General features: G+C 42.2%; 1 protein-coding gene across 3 annotated transcripts; it reads right to left on the bottom strand.

The window, feature by feature from the left end:
* Window positions 1–37: 37 nt before the first annotated feature.
* homer1b (homer scaffold protein 1b) lies at window positions 38–25,366 on the bottom strand. Of its 3 annotated transcripts, XM_026186477.1 has the most exons (9): window positions 24,845–25,366; window positions 19,116–19,272; window positions 17,023–17,154; window positions 15,088–15,180; window positions 10,406–10,554; window positions 3,292–3,448; window positions 2,920–3,030; window positions 2,745–2,825; window positions 38–2,647 (listed from the first exon to the last, which is right to left on the bottom strand). In XM_026186477.1, exons 1-9 carry the CDS (start codon window positions 24,862–24,864, stop codon window positions 2,456–2,458), a joined length of 1,092 nt encoding a protein of 363 aa, XP_026042262.1. In that variant the 5' UTR covers window positions 24,865–25,366; the 3' UTR covers window positions 38–2,455. The 3 variants fall into 3 exon arrangements, with proteins under 3 accessions (XP_026042262.1, XP_026042261.1, XP_026042263.1); XM_026186476.1 differs by lacking the exon at window positions 24,845–25,366 and having other exon boundaries at window positions 19,116–19,993; XM_026186478.1 differs by lacking the exons at window positions 38–2,647; window positions 2,745–2,825; window positions 2,920–3,030; window positions 3,292–3,448; window positions 24,845–25,366 and adding an exon at window positions 9,029–10,144 and having other exon boundaries at window positions 19,116–19,998.
* Between the last annotated feature and the right edge of the window lie 406 nt (window positions 25,367–25,772).

Here is a 25,772-nt window from a genome sequence, read left to right as displayed (position 1 = left end):
TTCGATTAAAAAAAAAACAGAGCCCAAACACTTTGCACACACTGAACGCCGCGGTCACTGTATTTGAATAAAAAACATAGCATTTCTTAGTTCACAGAGGTGTGTTTCTTTGACTTTGAATTCAACAGAGGGTGTAGTTTGGCTGAAGCACCAACAAGTATGTCTCCTGATCGTTTGTCACCGGCATGTGATAAATCCCTTCAGCTGCGAACTCACAAGTCTCACCAGTCTATGAACATCGTTGGCCTGAGGTACCTCTTTAATATCATGAGTTCAAAATTACTTTAAATAGTCAAAAATATTGCCAGTCTTCTCATACCTCTAAATACAATAATAATACCTACATTTAAATACCATAAGTTACAAAACAGGAGAATGAAAAGCTTCTTATCCACTACTGTACAAAGGCATTCATTAACAATAGCATTAATATTAAGGTATTCCATCTCTGTCACTCAACCATCAACGTTAAACCAGAAAAAAAAGTAACATTTCCCTTTACATGAGACTTATTCCAGTGTATTAACCTGCAGAAAGCTGCTGTGGTATTACTTAATACAAATCTAATACATAGAGGGAGTTATAACAGTGAAATAAAGCGCAAACAAGGTGCACTTTAGAAATGGAGTCAATTTTAAGGAAGCGAGTTTAAGGTACAGCTTTAGATTTTACCTGCATAAATGCTGCTGTATACAGTAAGTCTATATTTGGGTACAGAATGTGTAAAACTGTGTTTTTTAACACATTTAAAATGCACAGAAGAGTTTTTGTTGTTGCTGTTTTCAACCTACAGGCTGAACACTCATAGGTTAATACACAACAAAAAGCCACCCCAAGGCGTTACTGCATTTTGAGTCTTCCAGCCATTCATTTAAACGCAGTCATGAGTAGAAAGTTGTCTTGTACATTTCTATAATTATATCATCAGTGTTATATTCTGTGTAAAAAAAGAATAGAAACTGAGTGCAGTTCTGTATTCACCAGTGAGGAGTGAAAACCTGCGGCCAGTTTCACCGAGGGTGGAGATTTTACGAACACCAAGATGACACTCTAGAAGCCCTTCACGATGCACTACTTCGACCAGACAGGGCTGCCACACAGTTTTACGGTCAAAAGTAGTACACTTTCTGTTGGACAGGGGGAGACCAGCTTAGTTGCATTTGACCTATATCTGCATGAGTCCACTGAGTAAAGTACCTGATAGAGTCGGATAGAAGGTGTCGAAAAGAGCCTGTCTGGTATTGCTCAGTGTGAGAGTGTGTGTGTGTGTGTTAAGTGTCGGCGGCCTCATTGTCCACAATGTTTCGCTGCACACACGCACACACACACGCACACACACACACACACACACATATTATATACAAACACTTCTCCACTCATATGTGCTTGAAGGCACACATTATGTCAGGCCTTGTTCAGAAAAACACACCACACTGAGTTTGGCAGGAAGACAGGTCTGTGATGGTGGAAGCAGTCCGGATGCAGAAATCTTTCATGTTGAATATAACGTGGGCACACACACCCGAAACTTTCTGTGTGGCATGAACAACGCCTCTGGAAGATTTAGTAGTCGTCTATCGTATAGGAATTTAAACTGGCTGCGGACATACAGAAGTAAACCGAACTATATTTTTCCCAGGTTGGGATTTTGGGTGTGGGGAGGGGGTAGCTGTGATGTTACTCCAGACAAATAGGTAACACTGACTGATTTGTTGTATTGAGAGTCATCCTTTAATTCTCTTCTGGCAGCCCGAGCTCAAACATGGGGCTTCTCCGTTCAGTTCTCGTCTGTACAGTAAGTCACTTTGGATCAAAGCATCTGCTAGTTAGAGGACAATATTTTCGGGGGGATTTGGCAGCTTTGGCGCAGTTCTCTGAGTCTTAACAGCAATTATTTCCACATGACTTTCAACGCTCCCCTCCGGGGGAGCGGGGTGGGGGTGGGGGTGCAGTTTAGAGTGGAAGCGGGGGGGGGGGGGGTGACGGTGTGGTGTGATGCTGCAAGCTGTGGTGCAGCTCTCCCAGTCAAACAGTAGATGGCACTGAGGCACAGTTCTCAAGTTAACTCTTTGCGAAAGGGTGTGTGTGTGTGTGTGTGTGTGTGTGTGTGTGTGTGTGTGTGTGTGTGTGTGTGTGTGTGTGAGGGGGTAGGTTGGGGGGGGCAGGAACTACCAGTTCAGCCGATGTTCTGCCTACACCAGCCCATCAGAAGGCAAGCTGAGGTAGACCCTGCATCGTCGCGAGCCACAGGAGCGCCTGCGGTTGGTAGGAACTGGATGCCTGCAAGGTAAAAAAAAAACAGGGGAACAGCTGCCCTTTTTGACTGAAATATGAATGTGGGCAGTGTCTCATTTTAATCTGTGTGGGTTGTGAAGGGGAAAAGGGGGCATAGTGGGTAGGTGTCAGAGTAAGTTGTCATATGGCTCTGTCTGTGAAGTTTAGGTAACTTTGTCTTCTAGCTGGCCTCCTCTATGAGCCGAGCCAAGGTGTCTCTGAGCTCCGTCAGCTCAAAGATCTTGCCGTCCAGCAGCTCCAGCAGCGTCCGCAGGCTCTTCCTAAAGTTCTCCTGCTCCTCCTGGTTCTCTTCCAGCCTCTGCTCGGCACCCGCCAGCTGCTCCTCGAGCACGCGGCTGCGCAGCTCCGTCTCCTGCGCACAGTGAGATGATGTTGGCATGTTAGTTCATTAAGGTGGGGCGATTTTTTGGAGCATAGAAGATAGAGACCGTCCCACTCTTTTGACTCACCTCGAGTTTCTGGGTGAGTGTGTCTTTCTGCTCCATCAGGTCATTCATGTTTTCCAGTTCTTCTTTCAACTTTTCCATTTCCTGGGGGTGTAAGAAAAAAATTAAAGTGCTGTGTAAATTAAATTTAACGTGCATGAGCCTTTTCATTTTAGGGAAAAATCACACAGACACACACCTCTTCTTTATCCCTTAGTGCAGTCTCTAGTTCTTCTATGGTTTGGTTGAGCTCAGTCTTCTGGGATTTAATCACTGGGGTTTGGTTGCTCTGGCATTCAAGTTCAGTCACCTGCAAGAATAAATTGTGGACATCATTATTCAGATCCAGAGAGGAACCGGTGTAACAGAAACAGGCTCTCTGTCTCATTCCCAGACGACCTCTTCCCTTTACTCTCCCGCATGCTTACACTCAACTCTCTTTTATTCTTTTTCCCTCTCATCCCAACTTCAGAGCACCCCCACCAAATGATCACCCCTTTTTAAATTGAAATGATTTAATCACACATGAAAACAAACAAGCATCCCTGTGGCCCCCCCATTCCTCGCTCACCCGCTTGTGTAGTCTCTCTGCCTCTTCCTGGTAGGCGGCCAGTTGCTGTTTCCACTGTTTGACGTTGGCAGTGGACTCCAGCAGAGCTGCCGTTAGCTTGGCATTGTTCCCCTTTAGTGCCTCCAGCTCAGCTTCCCAGTGTTTTGTCATGGCCGGGCTGCAGAACACAGGGAAACGCATGCTGTCAGTTCACCAACAGTGACATTAGAGGATAAGTGCTCGTGTTTCCATGATAATGCATGGTGAAAATCCATCAATCCATCGAACAATAATGCAGATTATTATTAAAAAATACTTCATAGTTATCATTTTCTATTTTGTTAGATCATTTCATTGTACATCTAATAAGGTTTGCATCTCTCATTGTAATCCGTACTTTTATTGGGCTTCACTGAGCTGAGCACGATTACTTCAGTTTACCAAGAAGGTTACGTTTTTTTATTTGTCTGTTTGTGTGTAGACAAGATTACACAAAAACATCCAGGCCAATTTTCCTGAAAGTTGGAGGAGAGCGACAAATATTCACATTTTAAGGACCCTTTCGGGGCAAAGAGCAGGCCCACAGATTTTAGCCTGAAGATTTGGTTTAAAGTCCGACTAAGGGTTAAGATTAAGATTGGGATTAGGAATGTAGTAGCTCTGGTTAGGGTTAGAATAAATCCCCAGAAATGTAACTCAGTGCTCTGAATTGATAGAAACATGATTGGGTGTAAAGGAATGCATGTGCATGGTAATTTTCCCAAATAATTTGAGTTATTCTATAAAACTGCTATTAACTGTAATCTTACCAGCTAATCTGGTAAATTTGTTACTGTTAACACAACAGAGGGATATAATTTAACTAATGAAAATGGTCAGTATGATTTGTTTTGTGTTCACGTGACCATGAAACTGTATGTCACAGTATAAAATATAAATAATACCTTTTAGAAAGAATATTCCTAAATACACGAACATGAGATAACAGGGAACAACGACTGCAGTGGGCACTCAGGCTGGAGGTCAGCACTTCACGGGCAGTAGTTGTGAAAGCAGCTGTCTGACAGATGAGCTATAATCTGAGATTATATCCTTTAGACTGGCTGGAGCCTAATCTGGTCCAGTTACTCACAGAGTAGATGACGAAGTGATGTGACTGATTTTAATGCACCTACAAAAAAATTATTTTTGTCCTTTTCATTCATAGGTTCAGAGTTGTATAGTATATATCTTATTATATATTACATATATATAATAAATGGGGAATAATATACTGTTTAAATATGTACAAACAGTATATTATACAAGCAAACAAAATAGAAAATAGGTGCAGAGTTTGTACAATTCTAAAAAGCCTGAAAGTCAATATTTGTTATGAAACACATTAATTCTTTAACATAGCCTGAACTCTCTCAGGCAAACTGTTGGGACATTTCATTAAGTAGTCTTCAGGAATATTTCTGCAGATTTTGGGAAAGATATTCAAAGCTCTTCTTTGCATGCTGGCTGTCTTTTGTTTAATTCTCTGTTCTCAGATGATCCCACACTGCTTCAGTAATGTTGAGGTCTGGGCACTGGGGAGGCCAATCTGATAGTGTTCCACTGTTTGTTTGGGTTTTTTGCTGTCAGCTAAGTTTTTAATGCATTTGCAGTGTTTTTCCACATTAAAAAGGGTATCGTATTATGTAAAAGATTCAAATCCTTTGTCATTCCAATGAATTTCATCAAGTTCTCCAACATCACTGGCTGAAACGCAGCCTAATGGCAGAGCTTCCACCATGTTTTACAGATGATTGTAGACACTCACTGTTGTACATCTCCTGACTTCCTCCATGCATACTGAAGATAATTTGAATCAAAATTTTAAAATTTAGATTCATCACTGCACAAGATCTGTTGCCACTGATTTTCAGTCCAGTTCTTGTGTAACTTGTCATACACTCAAAAAAAGGAAATTGGGTGGTTACATTTACAAGTTCACTTGTCATTTGAACAAAATATTGTCAAGTTTTTATGGTGAACGCAATCAAATCATGTTGGATCTGCAACTTAATTTGTTCTTGTTCAGATGACATGATACAATCTAGGAAGTGTGGTTAGTTGCCTGCACTCACGAAATTCACAAGATCACATGAGATTTCAAACCACAGGAAAATCACTGGGGTTGTAAGAGGCAGACAACCATGACAACATAAATGCTGTTGCTATTTATTGTGGTTTAACCTGTCAAGGACAAAAACATAAAGAAAATTCTGCATCAAGCCTAATTTTCATACTTTTGTTATGTCTGGATTGACAGCTCAAGGGCATGGTGTTAGCGCTGTTGCTTCAGAGCACGAAGGTCCTGCGTTCAAATCCACAATCTGATCAAGTTTGCAATGGGTTCTCTGGTACTCTGGTTTCTTCTACAGTTAAAAGTCATGCAGTTATTAGGGTTAGGGTAACTGATGATTCTAAATTACCCAAAGGTGTTAATGTGACTGCAAATGATTGTTTGTCTCTATGTGATAGACTGGTGACCTGTCCAGGATGTACCCTATCACTTCAGGGTTATGCCCTCTGCAGCCCAGATAAAGATACGAGGATGGATAGATTGGAAGTTGTTGTTGTAAATCCGGTGAATTTTTTGTTGAACATTATCTAATATGAACACAACATGTACTCAGTCTTTCCTGATCTTCCACTGAGACCATTTCTGATGAGGCTTCAGTAAACAGTCAGGCCTGTGTCAGATTTTTCCTGGACTTTTTTTTCTTTTCATATTTCTTTCGAACATGACTTTCAGACACAGATCATGTTCTGTAGATACTTTTTGTTTAGGCCTGTTACTTCTTTTGTTCTCCATTTGTCCTGGTTTCCCAAAGGTGCTTCTCAACATCCCAAGTTATTCTAAGGTTTTGGTTAAACAGCCTTGCGTTTAACCAAACTGTGTGATTTTTGGCATCTGTCATAGATTTTGCTACATATATGGAAACATATTATGTGTTTTTGTGACTGGGTGCTAGTAACAAAGTCCCTAAAGATACAATTTGAAATTGCTTCTGTTATGCATTGACACAACAATTCATTCTTTGGATAAGGTGGCTTTCTTTGCTCAAAAACCCTCAGGTATAAGAACTGGACTGGAAATGTCCAAAGAAAACAGCTTTGAAACACTTTCAGAAAGCCTGGTGAGCAAACTGCTCAGGACCGCTTAAAAAACACACACAAGAAAATCTGGCTCCTAGTGTATTAGTAAGTACAACTTTAGGGAGGGAAATGTTTCTTATGTGCTCTCCTGTTAGATCTGTACACTGCATACAGTATCTCTAGATTTATGTAACATCTATTCCCTGTCTCTCACATAATGTCTGACTTTGGCGCCATTAGATCTAAACTCTGTCGAGCACCTGCATCAAGTCAAGTATCCATGAAAAAGGAACTCCTACTCCCACACATACTTCACTGTAATTTTTCACACTGGTGCAAACACAAAAGGAAGCTTAGCTCGCTCAAGGGGTGATGAGGGTCTGTATGATCCATAACAATGTTTTCAGTTCTGTTTTGTTCCACCCCCTCATTGACACACACACACACAAACTGTATAGCCCAACCGTATATGCTCACACACTGCCGCAGCACTCCACTTTTCCGTAACACCCACTCTGCGAAGAGTAAAAGCGAGAAAGCCCAGAAAGAATTCACTCAGGACTCCCACGGCGCCTTCACTTCTTACACAACAGCCACCCCCTCCGTGAGCGCAAGTGTGTCTGCATGTGTGACGCATAGGAGGGAGACGACACCTCATCCTACACATGCACATATTACCAGACACACAACCCCAACCCCCCAACTACACACACACACACACACATGCTCATACACAGATGGAGCAGAGCTGTCACCAAGGCATGCCTCCCCGCCAATGTATAAACCCCACGCTGCACCAGCTCGGAGAGCCAGAGTGCAGGCAAGACGTCAAGATGTGAAGACGGAGACAGACGGAGACAGCGAGGGAGAGCGACAAAGGGAGAACTGGAGAGTGCAAGATGTTTTGACACTGGTGTTCGTCGTCATTAAACGAGTCTGGCTCAGAGGTTTCAGGGGGGCACCTGAGCACTGTTCTGGCTGAGGATGGCAGGGCAGAGAGGAAAGTGTGTGTGAGACACAATGAGGGTAAGTTTAATACTGCTGTGCCACTGAACTACTATCATTTACATGTCAGAAATGTTAATAGAAATAGATGTTTTTCAGTTGGTGTCTCTTGATTTCTGGTGCTTTTAAAATATAAAAATGAATGTGATGTTAAAAAAATATCATTCCCTGTTTGTATCAGTTTGAAGTTGTAAATACGATGGAATTAACTCTTTTTTTTTTCTTTGTGATGATATGTATCATTAAGGCAGCCATTAAAGGAGCAGATTTAATCCAGTCTCAGATTCACATTTTTATTTAACCAATTAAATTTTTTTATTAAATGTTATTTTTCCAGCAAAATTCTGAATGTTTTTTGTGTTTTGAAGATTATCTGTATACACTGCCAATACATCATGAGCATCAACACTCTGTTTTTTGCTTTGCTGCTTCACAATGTCGAGCGTCATCTCAATAAAGATACCGAACACAAAGCGTAAACTTATTTCTGCAGCTCTTATGTTTCTGGCGCGTCCTGACCGCTGCTGGTTGCCAGGTAGGTTCTTTCTCCTCGCACAACCCTTCAAGAAGCGGGGAGGCTGAGCAGTTGCCATGGCAGCACAAGTGGAATGGAGACACTGGCACGGTCTCCTTTCATGCAAGCCTACCGCAAACCCACTGACAAACGCCTACATCCTCCGACATTAGAGCACCATTCACACACAGCACCAGCAGTCCCAACGAAAAAGGTCTTACAATATTCAGAAAACCATTCAAAGCGAGTCCGGTGCAGACCTGCCAAGCCACGCTCACGTCCAGATATAAAAACTCTCTCGTGGACCTGCTTTCTTTCATCCCTCCTCCCTCTGCCCTCTGCTCCCACACATGCCTGCCTACACAGCCCCGCTAAGCAACAGTGCGGTACTTACACATATACACTATGATCATCAACATCGTCATCAACAGATATACAGCCAAGAGTCAAGCCATCACAGAGGTCTCCACTCTTTTTGTACACTGACGCCTGAGTCTCCACAAATAGCATAGAAGTAAGCACATAAAATACACTAAAAAACACTGTATTCCTTTTTTGTCCCTTCTCCTTTTTGCTATCAACCAGCTGTCAAAAAACACTTTTTCACATCGGTTCGGGGAACAGTCCAATGATATAAGACTGGCAAAGTGTGAATCATCGAGAGACAGAAAAATGAAGGGTTACGTGGTAAAATATTTGGATGGCTCTTGCTTCTACCCTCACTGCATATGCCTCTGAGAAAACGTGAGACAGAGGTTCGCTTGTTACGTCCACAACTTGCCATCGCGAATGCAGAGAGTCGACCCCATCTCCCACGCATGCAGCATTAATAGACACATGAGCAGCAAGGCTGCAGCAGGCAGTGGGTGTCCTCTCTACATCCCGCTCTCACTTCACAGATCCGTGAAGCCTCACAGACATCATCGTGTGGTGGCAGGATTTTGTGAACATACACTTCTCAGACTTTCCCTCATTAATAAGTTCTTAATAAGTATTCTAAGTCTATTCAAGATCTCAAAATGTATGTTTAAAATATTAAAAAAGCTTCTCCAGTCATATGCCAGTATTTAAACAAATGAAAAAACAAAAGAATGATAATACATTAAGCAATTGATATTGATTGATATCTTTAATTAATAAGAATCGCAGCCAGAGAAATAACCAAAGTGGCACAAGTTACAGAGGTTTTACAAATAAAAAGACCCGTGTGTACAGTGGACTACAAGTGACATTGGATAACATTTCCTCTCCTCAGAAAAAAAGAAAACCACTCAGTTGAACAACTCAAACTGATTGCCCATTCCCGTCTGTTCAGTTTATTTATTGTGCTGAGAGTGTGTGTGCAGTTGGTGCTGTGCTGTTTAGGTATGAGTGACTCATGTACAGACTTTATACAAGCACCTCTCCCTCTCTGTCGTTCTCGCTATTCCCAGTTTCTGACACATACTCTCTGTCTCTGTCTGTCTGTCTTGCACTCTCTCTGCCTCCCACTACCCACAGTGTGTTATATAAGTCTTACATAAATGCTTCATCGACAACTTTCTGGCGATGAGCCTCGCACAACCGCACCTTTTCAGAAAGCCATTGTACACAACAAAAATATTTACACAACTCTTTAACCTCTGAATCTTACACAGTCTGGTGCATATGAACCAGGATTAACAATCACAAGCAACATGAGTTATCCATTTCAGAGGAATGTACACAACAGTACTGGTGCATGCATAGAGGTGACACCAACACCTACTCAGTCAAGAGATTTGAATTTGACATGATGTTATTGCATCGCAGTAGCATACACAAAATTAGAAATGTGCTTTTCTCACCGAGCATGCTCAGACTGAACAAAAATGAATAAGTGAAATTATTTCTCAGACCTGAGAAACACTCAAAGTTACATCGTTTGCTGGTCCAGTGTGTAAATATCATAATTCAAGAAGAACTCTTGCGCCCATATCACTGCATTCGTTCTTACTGGAGTTTTGGCGTGCTGGTTTAACCTTACTTTTTAAAAGTTGCTAAACAGGCAGTGCATCAGGTTTTTGGAAAGAGCACCCTCCCTGTTGCTGATCTGCAATCGGGCTCTTAATTTTTGAAAGCTTTGATCCTGAACATTTTTTTTCCTGTTCGTTTGTTTGTTTTGCGTAGTTATGGTGTCGCAGTAGTCAGGACTTGAACTGACATCCCTATCAGAAAGAGCAGACCCGACAAGTCTTAAACTGCTCCCTAGAGAGGAAAAACATGAGAGAGTAGCGGTGAATAGAAGGCGTTCACGACCATGCTGACATGCAACATATAAAGGTGAACACGCATAAAGAAGGGAGGTGCAGGCTACATGTCTGTGCCTCAGACAAACAGCAGACAAACCACCAATCATATTAATTTTGTTGTTTTAGCATTGTTTGTGTTAGATATGACTGTGACAGCAGTTGCATGCTCACGTCGTTACGACTGCGTTAATGTCACACATCATAATGTGGGATGTACCTGTGTGCAAAGGCCAGAGCGTTCTGCGCCGGCTCGGGACGGGCGTCTGAGTTGGGAGTCGTGTCACAGATTTCATCTGTGCCGTTGATGTTTTCCATGGGCGGAGTCACCGGGGTCAAAGGTGATGAGAGCTCGCCTGCCGGAGACTCCTGCATGTGGACACGGTGATTCAGCTGTTACTGTCAGTTAAACATAATAATCAAGCAGAACATGCAAACAGTGGTTGGATTTTCAAGACAAATAGCATTAGGTGTTTAAGAAAACTGGGTAATAGATAGTTATCATGAGCTTGTAACCCATCAAGTATTTTTCCCAATAAAATGACTCATTTATTCCTCTCATTTTAAGCACCGTAAGATAAGACGTCTTGGTTTTTTTCATACTAACAAGCTATAACCGAAAAAAAATAATTTTAAAAATTTTTAATAACTTGATTACATTTCTTTCGATAATTATTTAAACAGTTAATTGTTTCAGCTCCTTTCCACACATTCAAATAAACTATAGCTAATGCACAGTACTGTGCAAAGGTCTTAAGCCACCCCTCATTCATTTATGAGTTTGTAAAATTCTAACAAGCTTGAAAGTCAAAGTTAAAAGAAAATTGATCCCACACTGCTTCAGTAATTTTGATGTCTGCGGGCTGGGGAGACTCATAGTTTTATATTTTCATGCTGAAAAATGAAGCTGTTAACAATCAGATGTTTTCCAGATGGTACTGCATGGTGGATCGGTACCTGCTGGTCTGTTTTTGTGTTCAAAGTGCCATAATTTTTAACAAAATCTCAAACTCAATTGGATGAAATGCAGTCCCAAGACATGACAGAGCCTCCTCCATGTTTTACAGATGGCTGCAGACGCTCACTGTTGTACATCAGTGTAAAGTGGTTTAGCAATCAAAAAAGCATTCCTCTGGAATTGGTCAGTGAAAAAGTGTCCAAAGAAAGACTGAACTTCAAAGAAATCAGACTTTAGCGCAGTGCCCAATATAAAGCTTATATTACTAAAATCATATAAAAAGATAATAATGTCTGTGATATTATAAAATGACGACAAGATTTAAAAACAAAGCAATGATATTTTGAAAACAGGAGGCGCTCTCTCGCTGTCAAAGCTCTCACTACTGTGTCGCAAAAAATTTTGACATTCCTACAGGACATTAAATTAGCAGTCTATAGCACTGGGAAATTAGAGAATTACAGATTAATTCTTATCTTTATATCCCATACAACCCCAGGATTATACAAGAGACAAATGATTTGGCTGCTGCACTTACATAAAACAAAGCTATTAAGACTCAGGGCTTGGGCACAATACAGTAACACAATGACGCTGCCTGTACGCCTCTAATGGGCAAGAAGGAAGTGAGAGATAAGAGGAAGATTACGCCTGGTTTTACATTTTGTGCTCCGCATTCATTAGTATATGATTTAATATCTGTTCAAGATGCATTTCCACTGAGATTCGGCCTATTGGGACCAGCATATAGCAGTTAGCTCTATTCTCAGCTTGTTTCAGTAGAATAATTTGTGTCTCATGATTCGTTTTTATTTTACCTCATTTAGACGAGGTAAAGGAGAGGATCTAGAAGTTAGAATAAAAAGCCAGCAGGCATGTGGGTAAAACACCACCTTTCAGCAGGGACCCTGGTGTAGAGCTTCGCAGCCTCTAGCTGCAAGTGGTGCTGAGAGCTGCAAGTGCAGCCTTCAACCCCAGGTGAGAGCTGCAAGTGCAGCCTTCAACCCCAGGTGAGGGAGCAGCTATTCTCCTGGCTTCATTAAAAGACTTCCTCACATGGTACTGTAGCGTTTTAACCTATGTGGGCTGCGGCACATATAGTAGGCTGCAGTACAGCGGGAGGCTGCTCCCCTAGCCTCCATAAGGAAAAAACATGAAGCCGGTTAACAGATTTTGGCACAGTTACGAATACTCTAAAACACTCTATTATTACTATTATTAGTATCATTTCCTCCACAAACTAAAGGCTAGCATACAGGCTAATTTTTCGCCACAATGAGCACAGTTTTTTTGTAATCTATGGCACGGATACATGTAGAAAAAATATGTACCACACTGGTAGCTTATGCCCACACACTATATATAAAATATGGATGTTACTGGTGGGTCAGAAAAGTGAAGCCAATACATTGACCTGCGACCATTCTAATGGCCAGCAGAGGGCGACTCTTTTGGCTGCAAAATTAATTCTATTTGTTCTGAAGCTTTGGCGGAAATAAACCTGCTTCTATATCCAGATAAATATTTTTCTGATGAGTTCATGGGATCGGTTGCTGTTATATTGACTTCTTAAATATAGCATTAGCTTAATTTTCTAATTAAGATAGCATTTAGAGAAAAAATAGACAATAAGAGTCTTCTTATTCCCACAGTGAGTGGTTTGCCCTGTCTCCATATGCCTTCCTTTGTCTCTTCTTTTTCCTCCATCTAGTCATGGTAGATGGATACCCCTCCATGAGTCTGGTTCCACTCGAGGTTTCTTCCTGTTAAAGGTGATTTTTTTCCTTCCCACTGTTGCCTAGCACTTGCTCACAGAGAATCGTCTGATTGTTAGTGTTTTCTCCATAATACTGTAGGGTCTTTACCCTGCGGTATAAAGAACCTTGAAGCAACTGTTGTTGTGATTTGGCGCTATACAGGGAGTGCAGAATTATTAGGCAAATGAGTATTTTGTCCACATCATCCTCTTCATGCATGTTGTCTTACTCCAAGCTGTATAGGCTCGAAAGCCTACTACCAATTAAGCATATTAGGTGATGTGCATCTCTGTAATGAGAAGGGGTGTGGTCTAATGACATCAACACCCTATATCAGGTGTGCATAATTATTAGGCAACGTCCTTTCCTTTGGCAAAATGGGTCAAAAGAAGGACTTGACAGGCTCAGAAAAGTCAAAAACAGTGAGATATCTTGCAGAGGGATGCAGCAGTCTCAAAATTGCAAAGCTTCTGAAGCGTGATCATCGAACAATCAAGCGTTTCATTCAAAATAGTCAACAGGGTCGCAAGAAGCGTGTGGAAAAACCAAGGCGTAAAATAACTGCCCATGAACTGAGAAAAGTCAAGCGTGCAGCTGCCAAGATGCCACTTGCCACCAGTTTGGCCATATTTCAGAGCTGCAACATCACTGGAGTGCCCAAAAGCACAAGGTGTGCAATACTCAGAGACATGGCCAAGGTAAGAAAGGCTGAAAGACGACCACCACTGAACAAGACACACAAGCTGAAACGTCAAGACTGGGCCAAGAATTATCTCAAGACTGGTTTTTCTAAGGTTTTATGGACTGATGAAATGAGAGTGAGTCTTGATGGGCCAGATGGATGGGCCCGTGGCTGGATTGGTAAAGGGCAGAGAGCTCCAGTCCGACTCAGACGCCAGCAAGGTGGAGGTGGAGTACTGGTTTGGGCTGGTATCATCAAAGATGAGCTTGTGGGGCCTTTTCGGGTTGAGGATGGAGTCAAGCTCAACTCCCAGTCCTACTGCCAGTTTCTGGAAGACACCTTCTTCAAGCAGTGGTACAGGAAGAAGTCTGCATCCTTCAAGAAAAACATGATTTTCATGCAGGACAATGCTCCATCACATGCATCCAAGTACTCCACAGCGTGGCTGGCAAGAAAGGGTATAAAAGAAGAAAAACTAATGACATGGCCTCCTTGTTCACCTGATCTGAACCCCATTAAGAACCTGTGGTCCATCATCAAATGTGAGATTTACAAGGAGAGAAAACAGTACACCTCTCTGAACAGTGTCTGGGAGGCTGTGGTTGCTGCTGCACGCAATGTTGATGGTGAACAGATCAAAACACTGACAGAATCCATGGATGGCAGGCTTTTGAGTGTCCTTGCAAAGAAAGGTGGCTATATTGGTCGCTGATTTGTTTTTGTTTTGTTTTTGAATGCCAGAAATGTATATTTGTGAATGTGGAGATGTTATATTGGTTTCACTGGTAAAAAGAAATAATTGAAATGGGTATATATTTGTTTTTTGTTAAGTTGCCTAATAATTATGCACAGTAATAGTCACCTGCACACACAGATATCCCCCTAAAATAGCTAAAACTCAAAACAAACTAAAAACTACTTCCAAAAACATTCAGCTTTGATATTAATGAGTTTTTTGGGTTCATTGAGAACATGGTTGTTGTTCAATAATAAAATTATTCCTCAAAAATACAACTTGCCTAATAATTCTGCACTCCCTGTATAAATAAACTTCAACTTAAAGTTAATCGGGGGCATGGATACTTTAGCTGTGAAGTGCCCTTTTGTTTCTCATTCAAATCCACCCTCACCCGTGACATGTGTGACAACAAATTAAAATGGCCAGAACCATAATGCTTCAAAACTGGAGTCCATAAACCAATAGGAAATGAAATTTTAGCTACATCTGTCTAGGAACCACCTAACAACAGACTACCATGGGCATTTATATGTAAGTTTTGGGGGAGAGGTGTTGCTTGTTTGTTTTTATTTATTTATTCATTTATTTATTTTAGTTTTTTTACAGATAAAAATTGGTAAAATAAAATATAATTTAAGGTAAAATTATTGTTTTTCCTGCTTATAACTGTTTATTACTCAACATGACTGTGACAGTAGTCATGAGTAGTCGTGTAAGAGTACTGTGGTGGTGGTGTTGTGATTAAGTTAGGGCATACTGAACATACCTGAGAAGGAGATGTGGCCATGTCCATCTTTTCTTGACTCTTCTCCTTAGCGAGTCTTGCTGCTTCTTTATATTCTGCAAACTTCTCTGCAAACTGGACACAGAGGACAAGTGCGTGAGTGATTGTGTGCTGTACTTCCTACAATAATGTGGCTTAATCTGTGCAGTATGTATGCATCTGTATGTGCACAATATATCGACTTAAATGGACTGTGAGAGAAAGAAAGAGCTCAGTATGTATTAGTCCTGTGACGTATAGAGAGAAGCTGTTTCCATTAAAAAACTGCAGTTGCATTTGGAGAAGAATTACCCATAATTCCTCTGCAGAAATATGACCCAGCGGGGTCTCCAATGACAATCTTTCCATTGGACATGCACGCACATACTTAGAGCTAACCAAACTGTGCCATTTTCCTCTTAGACTTTTCCTGTAATGAGAAGTTGTCAGCGGCTGAAGTTGATCTCTTGGGTTATTTTGGTCGAGAGCAAAGATACATTCAGCCAGGCTGAAGCAGTAATGCGAGCTCAGCTGAGGGGCTTTGAGCAAATATAAACACTCTGGCACATACACACTAGCCCACCTCCCCAATGTCCCTTTAGGGTGTGGTTCATCACTGATGCGACTCCCACACTGATTTAGTATATACAGTACTGCAGAGGGCTGAGTGGTGAGGAAATCAAATTGACTCAGCTGAAGTCGGTCTTGTGTCCGCCATTAGTGGAGTTGCAATAAGTAACTCAATATCATTTTACTTCAGTGCAATATAATAGTCCTGGTTCTGTGCTTTAAATGCATAAGTTTAGTTTAAGTGCTTCAGGAGTTTTGGCACTGTGGTCATCTGAGAAGTGAATTAGATTATTTCTAATTTGAAACAAAGAAAATACTTCCACTTGGCTGGCAGGTATTTCTCAGAGAGTTCCTGTTCACAGTCTAACTGCCTGCAAGTCGGTTAAAGCACTGATGTTGAGCATTTGCAAGTAACTTGAGAAAAGTATGTTGTTGATCATCATCATTATTATTATTGTTACTTTTTCATCCTCTGTATTGAGGTTAGGTGTACCCTTCCTCTCGCCCTATAACAGACTGGACAGGGTCCAGTCACCCTGCAGCCCAGAATTAGGTAAGTGGAAACAAATGGCTGGATGGATGAACTGAACTGACTGTCCAGGTTATTGTAAGCTTTATTTATGTACAATGTCTTATTAAGATTATAAATTATACTTGCATAAACTCACGATAAGATTCAGTGGTACCAAGCAGTTGTCTTACTGTAATACAGCAACCGGCTACCTTACAGACACATAATTGGATAATTTGGTACCTGGCCACTGAGCAGAGTCCAGTTAGTGACAAACTGCTGTGCACAGCACCTTTAGTCCTTGCCGAAGTGCTCCATTTCCAAAGTAAACGTCAAATTAAGAGCATACGAGGCTGAGAAATCCAGAGTTTTGGCCCCTTTCTTAAGCCATGAGCCAAAAAAAGAGCCAAAAAGAGAACAGGTTATGTAGTTCTTCTCATGATAAATACATTGAAGCCAGTCGGTGTAAACCAGCATGTGAAATGCAAAGTGCACAACCACTGGATCCTATCTTTTCTGCTAACGGGAGTTTTATAATGACGAAGCATGAGCGAGAAATTTGTTTGAGGGATTTTGAGATGGAGGAAAAGAACACTTGACCTTCAGCAACCTTCAGGTCACATGACCACACCGCGTTATTGTGCGGTATAAAACAAGGAATGCTTATAAGTATTGTTAACAGCCTCGTTATCCTTGCCTTCCTGGCACAGACGACGTGTCTGTACTGCTGAGTTTGGTAGTAAAGTAACGTGTGTGTGTGTGTGTGTGTGTGTGTGTGTGTGTGTGTGTGTGTGTGTGTGTGTGTGTGTGTGTGTGTATATGTGTGTGTGTAGTGTTTGGGTGGATAGGGGTGGTACCTTGGATAGATGATGCTCAGTGGAGAATCCCAGTCCATAGACAGTGTTAGCTCGGCTGTCCGCCCACTGCCCAAATTTCTGTGAGGTCTTTGTGAACGTCATGTTGGGGCTGATGGTGCTGTTGATTATTGCCTGAAAATAAAAAGAGCAGACCCACTTAATATGCATCAAATTAACTGTGTGTATCGCGACAGGAGGTGTCAAATAGAGCGCTAGAAAGATTTAAAGTGAGAACGCTGGTGAAACTCTCCATTGTATGTATGTGGCACACACATTAGCTAAAAGCCTAGTTTCTTTATTTTTCTTATTTACATCTTGATCCAGAGTGACTCTGTTCGATTATATCCTGATACGTGCTCAGATGAACAGAATCAACTTTTTGGATCTTTGATTGTAAGTAACTAACTATTTCAGGTCTTTGTGAAGGTATCTTTGCTTTTCAAAATAAAATATCAAAGTGTTTCTTCAACTAATTCAATTTTTGACTATTTCACTTCTCAGTTTCTCTCATTTTATAGAACAAATAACTATTTGATTCTAAAAATACAACCTTTCGCATAATCTAAAGAAATACTGTGGTACTGTGTGCCTTATAGATCCCCTCTAGACCTAAATCTTTTTTTTTTAAACAATAAAAAATATGAATGTGCAGTTCAGAACATGATGGTGACATGTCTTTGTTGTTGTTTTTTATTACTAGTACAGATAGCAGCTTCCATTTACAGACAATCCCACAAAGACTGAACGTGGCTTTTAACAAATACACTGATATTAATAACACTATTAATGACACTACAGTATCCAGGCATTTTAAATAGATTATTAAGATTCTTTAAGTGTTACTGTTTTCATCAGGAGTGACCAGGATTAGAAATGAGAAGATCAGAGGGAAAGCTCAGATTTAAAAGTTTGGAGACAATGTTAGAGAGGCAAAGTTGAGATGGTTTTTAACATGTGCATGAGGGATAGTGGATATATTGGATAAAGGGAGGACATTTAATGGATATAGTGAAAAAGGACACGCAGAGGGATGTGGAACAGAGGAGGATGCTAAGGATGGGGTGAAATGGAGGTAGATGATCTGCTGCGGCGACCTTTAAAGGATCCAGCCGAATGAAGACGATTGAGAAAAAAAATTTAAAATGATTGGTTTATAGAGATTCACATCTTCAATGGAAAACAAAGAGACTCAATGCAACAGAGGGATTGTCAAAGTCAGAAAATACTGAGAGACGGACTAGAGAAAAGAAAAAAAAACCCACCAAAAATCTTTAGCCTTTTCCTCCATTTTCCATGAACCAGAATTGAAGTGTACCTCTTTTACATAATTCAGCTGGCTTTGTTAAAAAACACTAATGTAGGACAAATTAATGGCTGATCAATTAGCAGTGTTGTGTAATGCTTGGCATTCTAGTTGGCATCAATGCACGATGCTTTATTAGTGAAGGGGAGAAGTCACTGAGTGTGTGTTACATAACAGTTGAACTTAGCTATCTATTTTGTGCTGGATGATATGAGACGATTGCTAAATTGACCGTGTTGAAGACCTGGCTTCTTTTCTGTATGTGTCTCCTTGTTTCTATTTCTTTTTCTCCTCACACTGTCATCTGTTTTTCTAATTTAGCTTCACCCCTCCTTTCTCCGTAACAGGCAGGGGGCGTGCATGTGTGCAGTGCCTATAAAGAGCTCCAATCTGCCCCAAGTCATGCAAAGCTAGGGCCAATCACATCAAGTGCCCCTCCTGGATATCTAACAAAAAGAATATTCTAAGATATAAGTATAGAAGTGCAGAAAGACACTAAAGAGCAGTTGCATGAGTGAAACATGAGCTGCCGGTCTCGGGACGTCCTACAAACCCTGAGCTCTCTTAAGAGGTGTTTGCACATTAGTTTCCAAATATAATAAATTATAAACACCATTAAAACTCAGTGAATTGCAGTGAAGCCTGTTTGATGAGTGATGAGGTAATTACACTGAAACATCTGGAACATCATAATAAAACCACACCAGTTGGCAAAAATGAAAAGCAGCCGGTGTTTCATATGCAAGATTTGGGGTAAGACGTGAATCAGCAACCCGGATGAGCCGCTCACCTTGGTGCCGTCCAGGCTGATGATGCGGTAGACGTTGCGCGTGCTGTCGTAGAAGTAGGAAACCGTGACGGCATGCTTGCTGGTGGGCAGCCAGTTCTTCTTAGTGTTGGGATCGATCTGGAAGACGTGAGCCCGCGTGCTGTAGATGGGCTGCTCCCTGAAGGGAACGAAGAAGAAGTGGTGAACCTCTTTGTGCCGCAACACCAACGTCTCACCAAACCCGCCGCCGGCAACGAAACCCCTGTTGCCCACAGGGGAGTCAGATCGCCTGGGTAAATGAACAACCAGCTCGCCATCCTCCATAGTTACACCACAGACACAGAGGCTGTCACCGAGTCACTACATACTCAGTGACTTGTATACGAATGAGAAGCTGGCTCAACTGAATTCAATCATACATGTTAAACCTAAACTTCCTCTCATATTGGATGTCTACCCAGAACACACTCTGTCCTTCTTTCTTTGCAAGACAGCACCCCGTCTCTGTGCTCTGATATGGGAATGCCTGCAGCACCAAGCGAGGGTCACACAGGAGGGAAGGAGAGGGTTTCAGGCTAAATATAGACAGTAGGCCACAGTTAACTAGCATAGACACACCCCACTGAGCTGCAGTTTCCACACACACAAACATACAAAAGCAACGACACAAACATGATGGGATTTTAAATCTGCATCCTTGTGTGTGTGCATGGAAGGGGTCTGCGTTTGTGTAGATCATCTCCACATGTCCAGCCCCCTATTACGGTTTTATCTGAGATGTCTTAATTCCTATTTGACCTCTGTGTGACGTTCAAGCCAGGGCTTAGATTAGCCCCTATTAGGGCTGAAAATTATATAACAGTCATTTAAAAAAAAAATATTTTTAGACAACCCATCACCCCTGTGCAACCTTCACCCTTCATTCACTTACCCCCTCCTCTCCCCTTTTGCTCCTACAGTGCCCTCGTATATTGCACCATTGTTGGGGCTTCTTGGGTAATATCTACAGTCAGTACACACACAAACTCAAAGTGCAGGGTGCTGAGGGAGATATTCTGGGCTGGCAGTGCTGGCAGAGAACGAGATAGAGAAGTGCTTACACTGCACTGTGGGGGTGATGGGGGACATCAAAGGCTTGCTGTATAAATGAATATTAAAATTCAACAGCAGCACCCCTCCTGTGTGTGATTAGCCAAGACTGGGAAAGACAGAAAAACACGAAGACAGGGGAAAGGAAGAGAAAAGGCAGAAAGGAGAATGATGGGGGGGGGAATGTGGAGTATAGGAAGTCAGGGAGTGAATCTGGGATGATTAATACCGCTCCACAAAGCTGCTTGTGGAGTGCTGTGCGCGAATTATCATAATCATCGACAGCAGTGTAAGTGGCGGTACTGTGAGTCATTTCAACTCTCTCCCAGCACACATCACACAACCACGGCCTGTCGGTATGATCCGTGCAATAGCCGCTTTGGCAACTCGCGTCGTTTTTCATTGCATAATTTGATGAAGCTGTGGCAAATTTTCCTCTCCTTGTCGTTTGATTGTGTGCGTGTGCGTGCCGAACACAGACTCGTTCTTGGGCTTTCATTTTTACATAAATGCCTTTGCCAAAGAGTTTTGTTCCAAAATGACACCCACTAGTTGTCAAGAAAGAAAGAAAAAACAGAACTCACTCCTACAATTGAACTTTTAAAAGAAAGCAAAATAAATGAGGGAATTTGATTGCAAAATGTGCATAAGAATCATTTCTCGAGTCTTCTGCCTTCCTTTAAAAGATGGCCCAGTCCATAATGGCTTCAGATTCATCATGCATTCCCCCATTGCAGTCCTTTTTGTTGTCTACAGTGCTCTGCCCTGAGCCAATAGCCTGGCATAGTTAGCAGTTATGGGATGGCATGAAGGTCAGTTCAGTACGTGCTGATCCTCTTGCACTCCAGCAATGAACTCTGTTTTATCAACAGGGGACACGCACTGAAAGAGCCTACAAAAGCTGCAAGGAAAGGTATGAGACCCTACCTACTTCCCATCACCGATGAACTAAGTAAATATATGCTATAGGGGGGGGGGGCGCACTTCAGTGGGATGTGAGTGAGTGGGAAGGAAGAAAGTGTGGAGGAGGAAGAAAAACACAGAGGAAGAAGAAGAAGAGGAGGAGGAGAAGGAGGGGGCGTTTAGCATGCAGAGTACACTGCGTGACACAAGGGCAGGTGATGGAACATGAATGTTAAGACAGAGAGAAAGACGGGGTCGGCAGAATGACTGAGGGAGGAAGAGTGATAAAGTGAGAGAAGAAGGGAGGGATGAGGAAAATGTGGAGGAGGTGATAAATGTAGGAGAAGCTCGAGAACTGATAAATCCACTCATCTTCCAGTAGGAGAAGACAAGAAGAGTGGGAAGCTTTAACTGCAACACAGTGTGGCAGAAACGAGCATGCGAACCGACTGTGAGCTGCTCAAATCTGAGCAGCTCGGGAACACAACACAAGCACGCCAAAGTGTCAAGCGGCTTCACGAGTAGGTTGTGTGCCCGAGACACTCTGCTGACTTCATTGTATGTATTATCTCTCCATAACGATGGAGAGATAATACTTGTTCAGTTTTTAATACGGTATGAAATGAGACTTTAAAAGGGAGCTGGTGTTGTCATTCCCAGCTCCATAATCATCATAATCTTCTGGTACTATGCTAGAGGAGCTTTGCATGAGTCACAGCTCAAAATAATGCTCATTTATCTTGTGCAGGGCCTTCGGGTTACTCTCTATCTGAAACATGAAATGATCATATTGTGGCTGCCCCTTCTCTTTAACAGAGGGAGCCAAAAGCAGCAAAAAAAACTTCTGAATCTGCATTTTGAGCAGACTAAAGTCTGACGTCTTAGTTCACATGGATTATTTGCACATGTGCTGACTTCATTATTTGAGATTTTGGCCATATTTAATATGACCATCCATTATAACAGTAAAGAAGAAAAACCACAGTAAATCCCTTTAAATTACTGCCTCTCACATTTGACACATGAGTTTTTGAGACCTCTACATCATGGGTGTGATTTTTTTTTCTCTACAAAATGTAGCTGAAATTATAGAAAACAAAAATCAAATATGCAAACTGATATTTCTTTTTTTGTTTGTTTGTTTGAATTTGTCAGAAGGTTCAAAAATTAGAATTTTCTGGCAATAATTTCATGGTTCAGGCTTTACGGGGTTAATGCTGAGCAGTTTTCTAAGCATTTGATAAGGAACACGTTTCAGATTTGGCGTTTATAGAAGTCCTATCTACAAATTAATTGACGGGGGCAGGTCACCTACCCCAAGGGTGTTGTGAATTAAAGGGTGAATCCTATTCATACTACTATTTTGATAGTTCTGATTTTATTTTCACAAGTTTTGAGCTGTGTCTGCCTTCACTCCAGCACAATAGGAGTGAATAAAAATAGATCTGAAAAACATCTCCTAACAGAAGAAGCGTCTTTGTGAGGCTCAGTAATGCTCACTCCATTCTTGTGTGCAGATTTCACTGTAACTACTTCTAAATAGTAGAAAAATCTTTTCATGGCAATGAGTGCTACATTTGTGGATTGGGAATTTAAACACTGAATTGTACAAAATGTGACAAACTGGGGGGAAAAATAGGGGGTGAACCACTGCACCCTTTAAGATATGCCAAGCTATGGTGCACACCATGCGTATGAATGTACCAAATGTTCTGTGGTACATACACACATCTGGATTTCCGGGAGTGGAAAAAGGTGTTGCCTACACCGCCTCTTGTGCTTCAGGGGTTTGATGCACAGATGTGGGCACGGTTTCCAGTCTCAGCTCACACATTTAATAGCACAAAAGGCTGTGCTTTAGTTTCTACTCCAGTGTGTCCCCTTCAACTGTGCAGCTGCCCCTAGCTAGGCAAAAAGCTGAAACAGAAGCATAATAATGAGACAACCCCATCTCAAGAGATCTCACTTTCCCTTGCCACCTACACCCCATAGAAGATGTCCTGATTTCCAGCGTTTTCCATTATTTGAACAGAAAAGAGCTTGAGATGGAGTAGATCTTACTTAAGGTGGAGAGAGGTTAATAATGGGACAAGTCACTGTTGCGCCGTCTACTGGGAATAGTTGGGTTACCTAAAGTGTGTGTGTGTTTGCGCTTGTAAACACACATACTCTCTCTCTGTCTCTCTCACACACACAAACATGTGCAAATGAGCAAAGGCAAAGACAGAGAGAGAAACAAGTCTGTCTGTGCATCGATTGTATTTGCAAAAGGAAGTGAGTGAATACCAGAGAAGGTGTTGATAGACATCTCTAATGTTATCCTCTGTGCCATCACCATCGGCGCTGGGGGAAAGCTTGGAATAAAACCACTCGAGGCCGGAAGTTAAATATAACTTTATCTGTCTGTGTACTACACCCTATCTGAACCTATTCAGACTCTGCAAGCGGCGCGGTGCTTTTAATCCGAGTTTACAATTAGTCCAACTGCAGATCAATTGAGTCATTGAGTCAGTTGCATAACAGTAACTTAGTCACCAGTATGGCAGAGCCCGGTGGAGAGCTGAAGCTGAGTGGGACATGGCTGAATGATGTGCAGCCCACACTGTGGGAGGGCAGAGTGGGCGACTGTGAGGCCTCCAGAGTATTGTAAATAGTTAATGCAGGAGTTTTGGCTGATGCCTTAGAATCGCACTGTGGCCTGTGCCACATTGTTTACCCCCTGCTGTGCAATTAATCACAATGAACTGCGGGAGACAGCCGTTAATGAACGGCAGGCTTGGTGGGGGAAATGGACCGCTGAGCTCGGGGTTAGGGGACATGCAAATGAGCGGCGCTGTGTGCACACCAGGCGACTGTTTCACTGATGGAAGCCTGTTGTTGAGGATGTGCATGGCAGCGGTCACTGTGCTGCCATATAGAGACAGAAAGCCACCTTTTGTCATTACAGAGCCCAGTGCAGCATAGCTATATATGACAGCCCCCAGCCTCTGACTGTTCAAACCCTTCTCTGGAGCAGGAACAGCATGTACAATTCATCACACTGTCTGTGACTGGGAGTATACAAGAACAAATGCTGCCCTTTAACATTATTTCCTTGAGAATTTCATAACTACCTATAATGAAGTAGGGGGGTAAACATAGGGACCTGGATAAAGCAGCTCATTTTCATACTGCGGTGTGTCTTTGTTATTCTTTAATTCTTTAAAGAATTAAAGAATAACAAAGAACTTAAACTTTGCTTTATTTTGGTAAACACAGCCAAAGCCCCTATAAGACCCATCGGTATAATCCCACTTTGGGAATGACTGCAGATTAACAGAGTATTTTGATCCTAAAAGTTTGAAGTTAGACTTAACTTCTGAATGAGGTTTGTGTTTAAGCATTATGTTTGTGTTTATTCTTCCTTTTTAAACACAGAAAACGGCAGGCCTGCTTCATGGAGGAAATGAATAAGTTGTCTCGTTACATGAATGCCTTGTTTAGTGTGCAGCACATCAAGGCCGTGAACAGAGCACCTCGTAATCACACGTCATACAGCCTTTTGAACATGCATCCACCACACGCTCTATTAAACGCCACGCAAGGCGTGTGATATAGAATTTGGGTACATTTTTACGCATAGTCTCCGGTCGTTATTTTTTTCCTGCTGTGTTTTCACGGCAGGCAAGTTCATACCCCGAGAGGCATCTGCAGCTGATGTAAAAACAGAAAACAAGGGAAGAAAACTACTCAGTCTGTGGGATAATAACCACACTTACCCCATTGTTGTGGCTGACATGAAACCTGACCGCTGAGCCTCTTTTCCCCCCTTTTATTTGGCTGTCAAAACCTCCCGAAATCTCTAGGATTGGCCGCTGCGTATGAAGGTCTTTTCACTACACGACAGCCTCCACAGTATCACCGTCGGTGCGTCTGCAGGAATTTGATGACAACTGCTCCATTCCCCCTTCCGCTGTCACCGCGTGAATTCACACATACATGTTGTTCTGCACATGGCACAGAAACCAGACCTCGTCCTCCTTCGGCGTTAAGCGCTTGGTGATGAAGCAGCAGTAGCAGCAGAAGCACTGTGGGAGATCCAGCAGCGCAGGGTCCAGTGGAGATCCGACAGGCGCCCTGCTGTTGTCGTGTAAATTACTGATCCTTACTGGAAAGGGTGGAGAAGCCCTGCTGCCTAAACTGGGAAAGACAACCCTCATTTAGCCAGTAGATAACGCGCAGCATCACACTGTCCACCCGCGTCTCTCTCCCCCCACCTCTCTCTCTCTGATATTACCACAGCCTCACGGGCTACACCCCCACTCTCCCGCCCAGACTATTCCACAGCATTTCCACTCACTCTTTATTAGTTGTGTATGTCCTAATCAAATCAAATCACGCGCTTCTTCAACACAAAATCAAAAGCATGTCTCTCTCTCTGATTCACCAAACTGACAAATTATCAGTCCTTATCAATATTTGTAATATTGGTTCCCATGAATTAAAACGTGCTGCTGTAGCTTTATTCGAGCTTTACTATTGATCCAAGCCCCCCACACCTCCCTCCCTGCCATAACCGCTCCACATCTGGCTGATGCTGATGCATCCGCTTCCCTCCTACTCAGTTCATGTCAGTATTGAACTGCCGACGTCACGACACCATCCTCCGCAGTGACGTCACTCGGAGCTCTAGAGACCGATGCCGTT

This window comes from Astatotilapia calliptera, chromosome 12, assembly GCF_900246225.1.
Source record: "Astatotilapia calliptera chromosome 12, fAstCal1.2, whole genome shotgun sequence".
NCBI classification, from domain to species: Eukaryota; Metazoa; Chordata; class Actinopteri; order Cichliformes; family Cichlidae; genus Astatotilapia; species Astatotilapia calliptera.
This window is presented reverse-complemented; position numbering and strand designations above follow the sequence as displayed.